We start from the raw sequence: 13,686 nt of genomic DNA on the forward strand, positions 1-13,686 counted from the left end.
GGGCCCCGCGCGGCGTGGGGGGGGGCGGCTCGGGGCGGGCAGAAAGCGGGACGCAAAACACTGCTCCAACTTCGGTCTCCTGCGATTTTGGAGCGGCTGTGTGCAGCCGGGGGGGTGTTATGATTGCCTTACCCCGGGGGGGCGGCCTTCTCTCGCGTTCCCCAACATCTGCCCCCGTCCTGTGCTGAGTTCTCCCATCAGCCGAGGCGGGAAGGTGGGTGGTGGGCATCCTCGGCGGTTACTTGACGCACGGCCTCCACGCAGGGCAGCCGGAGGGGTTGACAGAGCGCTGTGCTGCTGGCACTGTAAAATAGCTCTGCTTCTTCCCCGCTCAGGGCTGCCCGTCTCCTGCTCGCGGACGGGGAGCTTGTCCTGCAAAGGTGTTACGTGCTTCCTCGCCGCGCTGAATAGGAAGTTGTACAAGTGAAAGATCTGTTAAGAGAAAATAGTAGAAGCATTAAGACCAGGACAGCTCGGGGTAAAGATCTCGGCCTTGCTGCCTCTTCTGTGGAAGCCCCCGTTAGGTTTGTAGGCTTAGAGGAGCCCGTTCTTGTTCTGGCGTTAAGACCAGGACAGCTCGGGGTAAAGATCTCGGCCTTGCTGCCTCTTCTGTGGAAGCCCCCGTTAGGTTTGCAGACTTAGAGGAGTTCGTTCTCGTCCTGGTGATAACCTGGCCAAAAGCAGAGACGTCTCTGCAAGCTGCTTCTCTGACCCTGCGTTGGCTTTGCTGGGTAGCCGGGTGGGTTCTGTGTGTCTCGCTGCGTGGTCGGCGTAGAGCTGGAGAGCCGGGATGGGGCAGAGCGTTGCGTTCCCTGTCTGGCAGACAGGAGGGGAGCGGGGCATGGTCCTGCCTGCAGCGGGGAGAAAAGCAGGCTGCTTCAAAGCATCAGAGGCGCACGGTCTGATGTCTGTCGCGTTAGGAGAAGACTTTGCAATTAGTTCATCAACTCAACTCTGAAACCAGGCTGCTGGGATTTTTTAGCTGCTGGTATTTAGGGACCTTGTCCTGTGAGCATTGGCAGGCCACGGCTATGGGACGTTGGAAATGAAAAGCCGTAGAAGTGTTACCTACTGCCCCAGCACTGCAGTTAAGTAGCGTGCGATGCTGTTTAATCCTGGGATGGAGGGACATATGGCACAAATAACTGCTCAGCGCCACAGCGTGTGTTGCGGTTTGACTTAGCGCTGGAGGGGTGGTAAGCTTTCTGTTTGCTTTTTTTATGCCTAAGCAGGTGTGGCTGGGAGCAGCAGGCAGGCTCCCATCATAGCATTTCGCTTCCCTTTTTATCTCTGAGTCACAAACTCACAGTGCTTAGCCTGCTGGCCCGTTTTTACCTTCTCAGCTGAGATGCATCCAAGCGAAATCTGTTCCGCTGAAGTGACTGGAATGGGGAGTTGTGCGAGTGTCGGGATTCCAGCCGTCGATGGTGACTGCTGTTGCTGTTCCTTTACTCCGTACTCTGCATGCCACTGCTGCACCAGCGGTCAGGAATGAAAGGCTTTTTGGTGACCTACATAATTCTCCCCGTGAAATGGGATGGCTTCAGAATGGCTCCCTATGGTAAACTTTTTTCCTTGATTTGGCTGGGTCATCTTAAATAGCTCCAGCTAACAGCTGGTAGTTTTGAAAGCTTCCCCTCCCTAGTGTAGAGGTATTGCAATACAAAGGGAAGGTCATTACAAGGGCTCTCGTGTATACGTAGAGAAGTATAGATCAAGTGCGTGACTGGCTGAGAGCTGCACAGCAAATCCAGTCGGAGGACTGGAAAGAAGCTGCGAGTCCTGACGGCTCCTGGGCTCCGTCTCCGGTCACTCTGCCTTCCGGCGCGCTGTAACCTGGGCTTGGGCTACCGGAGATGCAAACCCTGCGTTTGCTTTTCCCAAAGGGAGCAAGGGGCAGGAACTTCTGCAGTGTTTGAGACCTCCTCGGTGCAGTGACTCTGTACTCCTCAAATATGTGAAATCAATTTTAACTTATTAAGGACAAAAAAAGAAAAAAAGCCTGTTGTGGTTTTCTTACTTAAGGCGTTTCATGCTTAAATTTGGTGCCGATGATTGACAGCTCGTTTCGCCTCTGTGCCCAGACATGCTGTAGGTCTCATGTTTTGCTTCAAAAGCCCTGTAGCTTGGCTTATTTGGCTTGTAAAGCTATTAAACTCTTGCACAGCAGATTTGCCTTTGGAGCTGCAAGACCCACTGCCAGGCACAAACGGCTCAGCAGCGTGACTTGTCGGCTGCAGCGACCCCAAAGCCCAGGCTGTCATATGCCTCTATAGCCTAAATTTGTTGGTGGGAGAAGCCTTGTTGCCTTGTGTGCTCACGAGCCGCTCCGGCGTCAGCGTGTGCTGCACAGACCGGGAGTAACGTGCTGGAGCCTGTGTCAGCCTGTGCAGGGGCCCGGCATTGCCCCCCCTTGCTGGAATACAGCAATCTTGTGCAACCGGAGGTGGCAACATTTGGTCCAGCAGCGTCTGCCAAGGTGAGGGTGCGATCTGCCAAGCCAAACAGGATCTCGTTGTTGATCTGTTTGTGAGAAGGGGAAGGGCATTTCTAAGGGAGGCGAGCAGCCGGTGTTATTTGAGATGCTGCTGGCGGGAACGGGTCAGGCTCTTGTGAAGAGGCTCCTGGGGTCACTTCAGGAGTTGGCTCCCCAACACGTTTGTGAGATCTCGTGTAGCTGAGAAGTGCTGGCATCGACTGGGAGAGCAGCCAGGGGCTGCGCGAACAGACTCGGTAGCTGTGGCAAAGATTTTTAGTGGCGACAGTTGATGTGTGGGAGAAGAAAATGTGTGTGTGCTTAATAAATATTGGCACTGAGCAAGAGCTTATCGACTAATTCAGTGCTGCAGCTCCTGGAGAACTGGGTTGTCTCTGCCACGTTGAAAAGAATCCCTTCAGATCAGGGGATAAACTGAAAATTAATATCAAGACCACATTTTTTTGAATGGTGCTAATTTAATGCTGACTTAGCTGTGGGACAGTTCCCGCCTGCCTACCCAAGCCTGTGCAAGAGGCAAGAGCAAGGCCTGCTTCTCCTCACAACCCGGCCCCACGGACGGTGTGTGCAGATGTTGTCCCACATGGAAGAGGGCAGGGAATAGAGCAAATCCTGCAGATTCTGTCTAGTTGTTGCTTGCTGCTTTGTGCTGTGTGAACTCCTGCTTTCTGGGGAGGAGAGGCATGCTCACAAGCTGGGCTTCAGAGACTTGTAGGGTTGTACGAGTAGGCCAGATGTCCTTCAGGGGTCCAGTCCTTCGCCTGGCCCTAGCAGGGACCACCTGCCTACCTGGTTTCTGCAGCCGGTCTTTGAAACCCCCCAGCGATGGAAACACCCTCATCAGGTTGCCCCGTTCTGGTACCCCTGCTGTTAGCATGACTAAGCTGGATATTCCATTGCCCTTCTACTTCTCCTGCCCTCCATGGGCGGCTCTTCCTTTTTTTGGCAGTGACAGTTCACATGTATGAAGACTTCTAATACACTTCCCTTTCTTTAATCTTCCCTTGGCAATCTCCGTGCCCCAGATCACTCTTGTCGCTCTCCCTGAAACCATCCGGTGACTTGCATCTGTTTTCCTTAAGTGCTGCAGCCAAAGCTACACAGAATTCCCAGCCTGTGGCAATGGTGAAGGGATTCATTTGAGTCTTGCTGATGACATTTAAGTATCCCAGAATATTTGGCTGTTTGCTTGCAGCGCTGTAGTGGTCTCTGATTTCTGAAGCATAGCTCTTCTGCAAGGCAAATTCAACACACTAAGTTTCTATGCTGGCAGGGCATCATATTCTTCACCTCCTGTCTTTTTTTTTTTTTTTTTTTTTTTAATGTTTCCTCTTCCCAACCTGCGTGTGTGTACCTGCAGTGCTGTCCACCCGTGTGTCAAGGCAGTGCTGCAGGATCAAGGTGATATTTCCCTTCAAATTCCTCCTGCTTTCCAGGGAGCAGCTTTTGATCTTTTACCTGTTGCTTTGTTCTTTCTCTGCTAGGTAAAAGCTAATTAAATGTTGCCTCTGTTGGCAGAGAAGTCCTGCACCTCTGCCTGCATTCCTGAGAGCCCTGGGGAGCTGCAGCAGGACACCACACAAGCTCTGGTTTCATGCGTACATCTCCATCTGCTGTCTTTAGTAGGAAAAGCTCACCCGTGTTTTCTGAGGAAGCATTCCCTGGTCAGCAGCCGCAGCCACCTGATGCCACCACCTTCCTCCTTTGCGTACGCAGGTTTTGCACTTTCAGAGGTCTGATGAAATAGCTGACGTAGCTAAAGGTCTGGATACCTCGGCTGGTTGCAGCCTTGACAGCAACGGGGCGTAGCTGAGCAGACTGTGTGCCTACAGACGTCGTGCTAACAGATGCCCCCCTTCAGATGTGCCGGAGGCCGAGGGCCTCTGGTGCCGTACAGGTTGCTCCACATCACTGCTTCGGACTCCCTCAACGCTGTGTTGAAATGGCGTGTTGTAACTTGGTGGTGGGAAGGAGGAATTGCAGCAGAGTTTACCGTCTGTATTCTTGCAGGGTGCAACAAGAAGAAAGGTGACTTGCTCTTTAAATATGGTCGAGGCAATTGCTTTCTCCAAAATACAACCCAGAGCCTGAAACAGTACTGTGTTTTTTGGCAATCTGGACAAGAACAAGCATATGGCTCCCTTGGTGTTTGGTTTCTTGGGCTGAGACGTGAAGGTAGTGTTGTGTTTGGTGCTAGGAGGGACATGGGTGTGAAGGACTCGCGAAGTAATGCTCTTATCCTAAACACTTGCTGGGCACAGTACATAGCGGGGTTGAGGCTTCTCCGTCGAGTTCCAGCAAAGCCCGAAATGCAGAGAGAGCGCTTGTGCTGCGATTCGAGCTGACAAATCTAGCGATTGCCAGTTAAACCAATAGTGTGTCCTTTAATAAAGGCTCTGTCAGCTACTTGGCAGTCGCATGTGCAATCTTCTCTACGTACAAGTCTGTTGGAATCCGGAGAGCTATTTTCCCTCCCTGCAGCTTTCACTCCGCTCTTCGGGAAGCGCTGGTTTCTGTTTGCCCTCTCTGCCTTCTGGCTTCCTCATTTGTCTGGAGGTACCGTAGAAGCCGTGTTTAAAGAAATCAGGGCTTGTCAGTGTTCGGCGATGCTTGCTTTAGGCCCCTAAATGTTTCCTGCGTCCAGGGCCCCTGTCTGCTTTTCTTTTTGTTTCTGGCTGCCCCTGTTGCCTGGTGGTGCGGGGCTTGTCAGGAGGAACACGCTGAGCTGATCTCTCCACGTGCTGCTCCTGGACCTGGCACCGTGGCGATGTGTGGTGTGTGTTGGGTCGGACTGGCCTGTTCACAAGCAAGTGAGGCCATGTAAATACAAAGGGACAGAAGGAGAAGTTTCCTCGCCTGGCATACTTTCGGCAGAACAGAAACTGCCGTGCCCCTGACGGTCTGCTTCCCAGCTAGGGGTGGCATACGCTGGCATGCTGTACGCTGCGACTGGAGTCTGTCCGCTCTGTTGAATGTGGGTCTCTTGCCACTTATGTCTGAAAAAGCTCTGTTTAACCATCACTACTCAAAAACCAGAACAAACCCCCAACCCCAAAACCTCAAATGCACAGCAGTATTATGCCAAGAGTTGGTAAGCACGAGATGAGCTTGCTTTGATTAATGTTTTTCTGGAGATCAGTGGTTACTGTGGATGAAGCAGCAGCCCCTCATTTAATGTCATGGTCTCAGCAGTTTTTCTGTGCTGAAGGAATCCTCCAGGGTCTACTCTGACTCTCTTTGACATCCCCCGGGCAGCGCCACATCGGGCAGCTCTGCATCGCTGAGCTATTCCCATAATGGGCAATTTTCAGTGACAAGCATTACTTTTCTGTTTCCCCCCGCCCCCCCAGTAACTATTGAAATGAGGTCTTTTGCTGCCTTCATATTTCTTCATTGCAGATAAAAACATCCCGGGATTCTGTACTTCAGCATCTTTAACACACAGGGGTGGTGTTACAGATCCAGAGCATTCGGAGGCTCTTGCTTGAGTTGTAGGATTGATGCAGCAGTTGATGGGAGGCCTCTTCCTTCCCAGACAGTGGTAGGCATGTGCTGTGCTGCTGTTACTTTTATTCTAATACTATTCTTTCCTTCTTCTTGGCACATCTCCTGCATTTGGCTCCTGATTAAAGCTGACAGATGATGGGAACACTTCCTTGGTGATGTCTCTGGGGCGACTCCTCCGGCGTGCTTCTTCAAAAGCTTCGGACCTCCTGACCTTGAACGCTGGTGGTGGCAGCAGTTCCTCTTCCATACTCGATGGGGAGATCATCTACTCAAAGAACAATGTCTGTGTCCATCCGCCTGAGCTGCTGCAAGGCATCGGGGAGCATCATCCAGGTGACAGGGTGTTGCAGACGCTGCTCACTCATTTGTTTTCTCTCCCCTGGGATGTGTGTTTGTAGCAAATTCTACATCTTGGGCTCTGAAGAATGGGGTGAGAATTTAGACATTCTCTAAAGAATGTCCAGTGGAGGACAGGGCAAGGCAGCCTGATGGAAGATTGAGGAAAGACATCCACAAGCTGTTCCATCAGCTCTTCCTTTAGTAGGAAAATCGATGATATTTCTCCGTTCTCTTCTGGTCTAGCCTGGATTTACCCGTTTTAGTAAGTCCTTTTGTATTGCCAGAAGATGGACAGTTTTGTTGGAGGACAGGAACTTCTGTTGCTCTTTCCAATATGTGTATTGTTCAGGAAAGCCAAGTATCGTCTTGTACCTGTCAGTGCTAGAGTGGCCTCAGCCACCATTGGTAAAGGGAAAAGAACGAAAACCTGATTGTGGCTGCATGCATGGGAGAAAATGAAGATAAATACTGCCCTGGGCCTTTGTTCTTGTCTGTTACTGCGCCCTTTCATGTTTTCATCAAAGAGAGCCGTGGCTACTGCCTTAGCTTCACAAAACCGATTATTCTGTGAACATTGACCCACGCTTCCCTTCCTGTGTGCATGACTTTTTTTTTTCCTATTGGCTTTCCATGAGTGTAGCCCTTTAGCTACACTAAGGTAAATATTCTTGAGAAAGAAATGTTTAGCTGGCACTTGAAATTGTTTAACTAACAAACAGCAGAAGTTTTTCATGTGGCAACATATTTCAGCATTTACTCTTGATTAGTAATCCAGCCAGGAAGTTGAGGTAATTGTATGTCATTTCTACGTCCACTTAGGCCAGAGGGAATGTAGACGATTCAAAAGCCGTATGCAGACTTGAAATTATTTGTAAAGACTGAGTAATGTTGAGCACGCCACAACTCATTTGGCAGAATTCTTTCCTGGTAAACAAAAGGGTTTGTTTTGCCCATGTGTAATGGTGGTGAAGTGGGGGGAGATGGGGATGGGCAAATTTCAGGCCTATGCGTAAAGCTGTGTCTAACTGATTGCTCCTTTGCTCTCTCGAAGGCTATTTGTGCTTGTACATGGAGAAAGATGAGCTACTCGGAACCACGCTTATCCTTGCCTGGGTGCCAAACTCCCGCATTCAGAGGCAGGATGAAGAGGCCCTGCGCTATATCACTCCCGAGAGTTCCCCTGTCCGTAAAGCTCCCCGCAAACGTGGCCGCCACACTCAGGGTTTCGGCATTGTCCGGCAGGCTTCCCCCACCGAGCAGAGAGGGGCAGTGATCCTGAAAGGAGAAGACATCTTGACTGTGTCACAGCTTGTGAAAGATGTGGCTTACATCAGCTCCCCCTCTTCGGAAGGGGAGAAGCTCTCCCAGTGCTGCCCTGTGGCCGACGGCACCCGCCGGTCCCCCCAGCCTGCCCGCAGTGACTCAGGAATCCTATCGACAATCAGCTCTCAGGAGGAGCAGAACAGGTCAGAGCTGTCGGTGGAGGGGACGGAGGAAGGTCTGGACTGCAGACCAGAGCCAGGGGAGGACGAGGGCTCCTTGGAGCTGTCTGCGGACGACGTGAGCAGGGACAGTACTTTTGACTCTGATTCTGATGCCTTCTCTTCCCCCTTCTGCCTCTCCCCCATTAGTGAAGCCCTCGGGAAAAGCAGTAGCTCTGTGTTTCTGGATAATGAAAGCAGGTGAGTGCATCCTTTTCTCTAGTTTCTGGGCAAATAGCTGGGGTGCTGGTTGCTGAGCTTGGAGGTACTGAAGGCAACCGAGAGGCGTCGCAGTGGCATTGAGCTGAATATCCTGTCTTGCTTCAGACACCCATATAAGTCACAGGAAATACTTTGCCAGCCAGTCCTGCTGCTGCTCAGTGAACCCTGGCCCCGAACGTTCAGGGCTCTGTATGTGCAGTCTTTCAGGTGAACTCTCTTGAGCCCTGGAAGCAGCATTGCTAAATTAAAAAGGTCCTTTGTTGCTCTAATGGGCTGTGCTGAGGAGATGTGCCAGTTACCTCTTGTGCAGAGCCACATCAAAGTGTCCGTGACTTCCTTGGAGCCGTGGGTGCCTCTCTGCAAGGCACCCTGTTGACATGAAGTCTGCATGTATGAGCTTGTTTTGCTAGTGTTCAGAACATGGTCCCACATAGACATGTAAGAATTAATATTTCTAACCTGGATATTTTAGTCAACGCTGGAATATCTAAATGTCAACGCTCATCAATGGCATCCGCACTAAACTCTGCGTAGGGGAAAGAGGGCACCTTGGCCAGGGAATAACAAACAGTAGGAATCCAGTCTCACTGCATTGATAGGCAACGTTTCTGGCCTTCTGCTCTGTGCTCGGTGCGGTGGATCACTCATCTCCATCTTGGGGAGGACGGGTGTGCTGTGTTCGCGAAGTACGGTGGGGCTGGTGTTAGGGATGCAGCTCGGCTTTGAAACTACGCCTGAAATCAGGAAGAACGAGTTCTCCTTTGTGCATGCCAGCAATGTACAGACTGCACGAAGGCTTGGGTTTGAAGAGATTTTGCCTCTATTTCATGGGCTAATCTCAGGCCCAGAGAATGCCAGTAAGGACAAGGTTTATGAAGGCAGAATTCTAATTGATTCAGCTCTCCCTGGATACTTTAAAGCACTTCAGCGCAGTGGTCTCAGACTTTGTATCAGCTTTGCATTTGATATGTGTCCTAGCCTATGCTTCTAATTAACTGTGAGCCCAGGGGGTTCTGGGCAGGAGCTCTGCAGCAGCTGGGTGGGCAGCGCTTTGAGCGGCGCCTTGGCCGTGCCAGCACGGCCGTCCTGTCCCATCCCACCCCATCCCATCCCATCCCATCCCACCCCATCCCACCACAGCTCTCCTCGGGCTGCAGGGGGGCGTTGCGAAGCAGCTGCAGGGAGCCCAGGATGGGCCTTTGGTTTCCAAATTGTGTTGAACCACATCAGTTTGAGGGTGTCCCTTTTAGCTCTCTGAACGTGATGCCTGACAGTCTTTTTTGACAACTGTTAACAGGAATGTAGATGGCTTTGGAAACTACTTAAATGTCATGAAGCCCACCTTGGAAATATTTTTACAGAGAGGCCTTTGCATGATTAACTATCATTCCTAATAAGTGACTTTATTTTGTTGGTTCCCAGGCTTTTTGTCCCATTTGGATTGTGTTCTAACCCTGGGCTACTGCTTAGGGGTTGAACCTTCAGTTGCATTCACCTTCAGAGAATGTCATGTTGGTTTAGAAATTTCTTGGCCTTGACTTAAAAAACCAGAAAAGCCTCAAATCCACGGCAGCCAGAGCCTCTGTTTGTTTAAGGTGTGTACTTTTTTTTTTTTTTTTTTTTTGCAGCAGTACTGACAATCTGTGTCTGACCTGTGTGGCCCTGGCAAAAGTGAGGTTTGAGGGGCTTGGGGTGGTTTTTTAAGCATTTCCTTTTTTTAATAAAGTATAATTGAAATGCTTCTCTGAACTTCTGAGTTCCAACAGTGGGATTCTTAAAGGAAAAACGTTCCTGTCTTTCAGTGCGCGTGTGGGGAAGCTGTGGCCCAGTTCATCTGCACACCCCAGTAAGGGGTCGGTATCCCCGCTTTAGAGGTCGGAAGCGGGAATAGCGAGGGACAGCGCCAGAACCATGGCCCAACTGCTGAAAACCAGGAGGCTGAACTCATCCCGGGGGAATCCCAGTCCGTGGCCACAGGGCCACGTGCTGTCCGAGGCGTGTGGCCATCTGGGAGAGCTTTTGCACCTGCCAGCGTGCGCCAGGCGAGGGGCTGGTGCAGAAGGGTGCTGGTGTGGTTTAACTGTTTTGCAACACTTGCTCCCTGAGCTGCTCGTAGTGTTGGGGAAGGAAGGAAGGAAATACAGTTCATGGCATCTTCCCCGTGAATTCCTGTGGCATTTCCCTGTTGTTTGCAGCCTGGCTCGGGCGAGCCCTCTGCCGGCTTTCCTCGCGTGCTGCCGGACTCCTGACAGCTCGGCCACGCAGAGGCTGGCTCTGCAAACACGCTGCTCACAGTCCTGGTAGACTTTCCTTTCCTTTCCTTTTTTTTTTTCCCCCTCGCTCCTCTGGCACCAGTCTGGAAGCCTCGTACAGTGTATGCAGTGCTCATAATTTGCAGCAGATTAATAAAACAGACCTTTCATTGTTTGGGGCTTCAGACTTGAAAGGCTTTTGTCCATTGTGTCCGGTTTTTATGCCAATTTGTTCTTCCTCGTAGAGCCCCCTTGCATGATATCTGCAGGATCTTACAAACTGAGTCAGAGATTTTACGTGCAATACTTTGCAAAAGTCTCGTCAAAAAGTGTTCTCTTATTCCCTGTGCTCATCCCAGCGTGTTGGGGCGTGGGGGATGCTGTTTCAGAAGGCGCTACAAGCAGAAAAACAGCTTCCTTGTTTCTTAAGGGGTTTGCTTTTGCTTTTTTTTTTTTTTTTTTTTAATGCTGGCTGCTTCCCATCTGAGCCAGAATTGGAGTGCGAACAAAGTTTGTGCTGCTGGCAGATTGTTTCAGCTCTTTTCCCTCCCTACCCCCCGGTCACCACCTCCTCCCCGCAAAGAGGAACGAATGTTTCTGGTTATTTCCCTCTGCATTGGGGAGTTGTTGTAAAGAGAATCTGCTGTTCCCCGTGGTGGTTTCGGAAGCCGAAGCCGTGCATTGCGCGGGGGTTCCAGTCCAGCCATCTTTCTGTGCAATTCCTTATTGTCCGAAGTGGAAAAATGTGGCATTGTGGAAGAATTAGGCTTGGATCGGGTAAGATCAGGGTGTGCAACTTACATGGCTCAGCAAGCTGCTAGCCCAAACCTCCGTGTGACCAGGAGCCACAAGTCCCGTATGCCTCTTGGAGCATCCTCTGAGAAGGTGGCCTGGCCTCCCGGGCAGAGTGGAGCCAGCAGACACGTACCCGTGCCTGCAGGACAGGGACAGGGCCCAGGAGGAAGAAGGGAGGTAGGCTTGGAGGCGTTTGATTTGCACAAGTCAGTCATTTTGAGTCAACAACTTGTCTTGTAGGACATAAGGAAATAAAAACGTATCCATTGTTGTGGGGTTTTTTTTTTTCCTCTTTGCTTCTCCGTTTGACAGGCTGCCAGGGATCCCATGCAGTGATCGATGCTTGCCTCCCATTTACACAGTTCCTCAGGCTAGGAGCTGTGGGAGTGTCCCATCACCAGCGTACGCATTCTTGCTTCTCTTTTAGATGAGCCTGGCACCGCTTCTGCACAGTGCACTCCTCTCTCGCGGAACGGTGGCTTTACTCTCTTGGGTTTTGTGTCCCCGGGAACTCTGGGGGCCCCTTTCTGCTTGTGGTTCGTGGTTCCTGCAGAGAGGTGGCTAATCTGGGGAATGCCCATGTCAATAGCGGCTTCGTCATTGCCCGCATGCTGTAGGAAAGGAGGGATACTGGAAATAAAATTGTTCCCTTCTGTTCCTGTTCTCCCCTGTCACCGTCGTTTGCTGTCTGTCAGGAAATATTTGCCTTGTGGTCTGACGGGTGCTGGTTCAGGACAACTATACTCTCTACCTGGCTTTGGCTTGTTGCCGCCCTGCTACATTGCTCAGCTTCCATTTTCCTCACCAGTAAAGTGCAACCAAAGGCCTTTCGTTACATCCTGGCAACCTAACGGCATCTGACACCTTTAGAATGTCTTTCAACCACTGCTTCTGAAGTCATTTTAGCTGACCATGGCACCAGACTATACCCATCGGTGGCAGAAGTACTTGGTGCTCTGTAAGTGGGGTTGTTGGGGGGCGTTTCTGTGCCACGCCAGGGTGATGCCTGGTTCACAGGAGCTTTCCCTAGCAATGGGTGGTAGGGCTGCTAAAGGCTTGCTGCTTCGGTAATAAACCGCAGTTGCCGTTACCTGAGGAGCGCCATATAAAAATGCTGGAGAGGACAAATAGATGCTGGCATTGGTTCCTTCGCTAACTTCAGCTTGGGGTGTTGGTCAGTACAGTCGGAATTTGGAGCAAGAAGCCTCGGTGGTGGAATTGCGGGAACATCTGGGCAGAGGCTGGCGCTCTGCGAAGAGTCACGCAGGTGCTGGAGTAGACACCAGCTCCGCTTCCACGGCGCTTGCCCTCAAGGACAAGCAGAAGTGATGTGACCGATGTGGTCATGGATAGCAATGCGAGAAGGAAACGCCTTTCATGAGAAGGTGATAATTCTAGCAACCAGGAATAAAAATAATGAAACATTTTCATGACGGAGCTGAACGACGGTGCAGTTCTGTCCTTCAGCAGCCGTGAATTCACGCAGCAGAACTCTTGCAGATGGCCTGGGCCAAGCACACAACACAAAGGAAGAACTCCTTTGGCGTCGCGGTTGATGCAATTTTTACAGATGTGTTGCACATCCTGTTGTTCAGCCTCTTCCCAGGGAGCTAATCAGTAAATTACCCTCTCAGGGGGGAGCGGAGGCGCAGCGCTACGGAGGGTGGCAGCAGCTGCAGGAGCGGGTGGTAACGCAGCGTACGGTGTTGCATCATGTTGTTCTGGCGGCTCACCTGAAAGGCTTAGTGCTGCTCAGACCTCTGCAGAATAAACAGGAGGCAAAATTATAGGGGAAATGAGCTGAAATTAGTGTGAAATGGCAGGAGCTCTGGAGTCATCAAGAGGTTGGGAATTCATCGCTCTCGCAACAGAAGTGATTATATTCTTAGAACCAGGGGAATTGGTCACAGGCTTCCGAATCTCCTGTCACTTCTTGCAGCATCTTGTGTCGCTTCTCGTGAGTCCAGCCTCGGGGATGAGAGCACGGGGTGCCTCGCTGCTCCTGGCTCGGGCTCCAATGCCCCAGGACCTGTCCCAAACTAGCGTGGTTTATTGATGTAAGGCACCAAAGCGCCCAATTCCATTTGTACCCAAACCAATGCCCAGGAAAAAAATACCCCCAAATCCTTCTTCTGTCAGGACAGCCCTTTCCCTTCCCTCTGGGTCGTGGGGTAGGTGTAAGCTTCGTCGCAGGCGGTGCTTTCAGGTACCGGGAAGAGGAGCGGGCCTTAGCCGTTTGCTGTCGGCAATGGCGTGTAATCGATTGAAGTTGTTACCGGCTGCAAAGCTGAGAAGGTCGGGACACATCCAAGAGCTTGCGGAGGCATACGGCTCTATCTTGCTTTAGATAAATATTTGAACAGCAAGAGCATTAATTATAGCAGGTTTGTTTTTTCCCTCCGTTGGTTCGCTGCCAGATTTCTGTGGAAGAAAATAGTGACAGCTAACTCGAGATGGGGAATCGCAGCTAGCGGGATCGGGAAGCTGTTCCGTGGGGAGGAACAGCCGGGCGGGAGCGGGTGGGGGCTCCGAAAGGGACCCGCGCAGCCATGGGCAGAGGGCACCGCTGGGCCCCCCCCCCGGTTTCTGGGGC

General features: G+C 51.4%; 1 protein-coding gene across 2 annotated transcripts in view; it reads left to right on the top strand.

Moving 5' to 3' along the window:
* Positions 1–1,292: 1,292 nt before the first annotated feature.
* TBC1D16 (TBC1 domain family member 16) overlaps positions 1,293–13,686 on the top strand; it is a 28,959-nt gene continuing 16,565 nt past the window's right edge. For both annotated transcript variants that reach the window (XM_009643568.2, XM_035899300.1), the window contains exons 1-3: positions 1,293–1,561; positions 6,130–6,337; positions 7,395–8,025. In XM_009643568.2, coding sequence (XP_009641863.2) covers positions 1,538–1,561; positions 6,130–6,337; positions 7,395–8,025 — 863 coding nt within the window. In that variant the 5' untranslated portion in view covers positions 1,293–1,537. The remainder of the gene's footprint in view (positions 1,562–6,129; positions 6,338–7,394; positions 8,026–13,686) is intronic.

This window comes from Egretta garzetta, unplaced genomic scaffold (assembly GCF_000687185.1).
Source record: "Egretta garzetta isolate BGI_Z169 unplaced genomic scaffold, ASM68718v1 scaffold131, whole genome shotgun sequence".
NCBI classification, from domain to species: domain Eukaryota; kingdom Metazoa; phylum Chordata; class Aves; order Pelecaniformes; family Ardeidae; genus Egretta; species Egretta garzetta.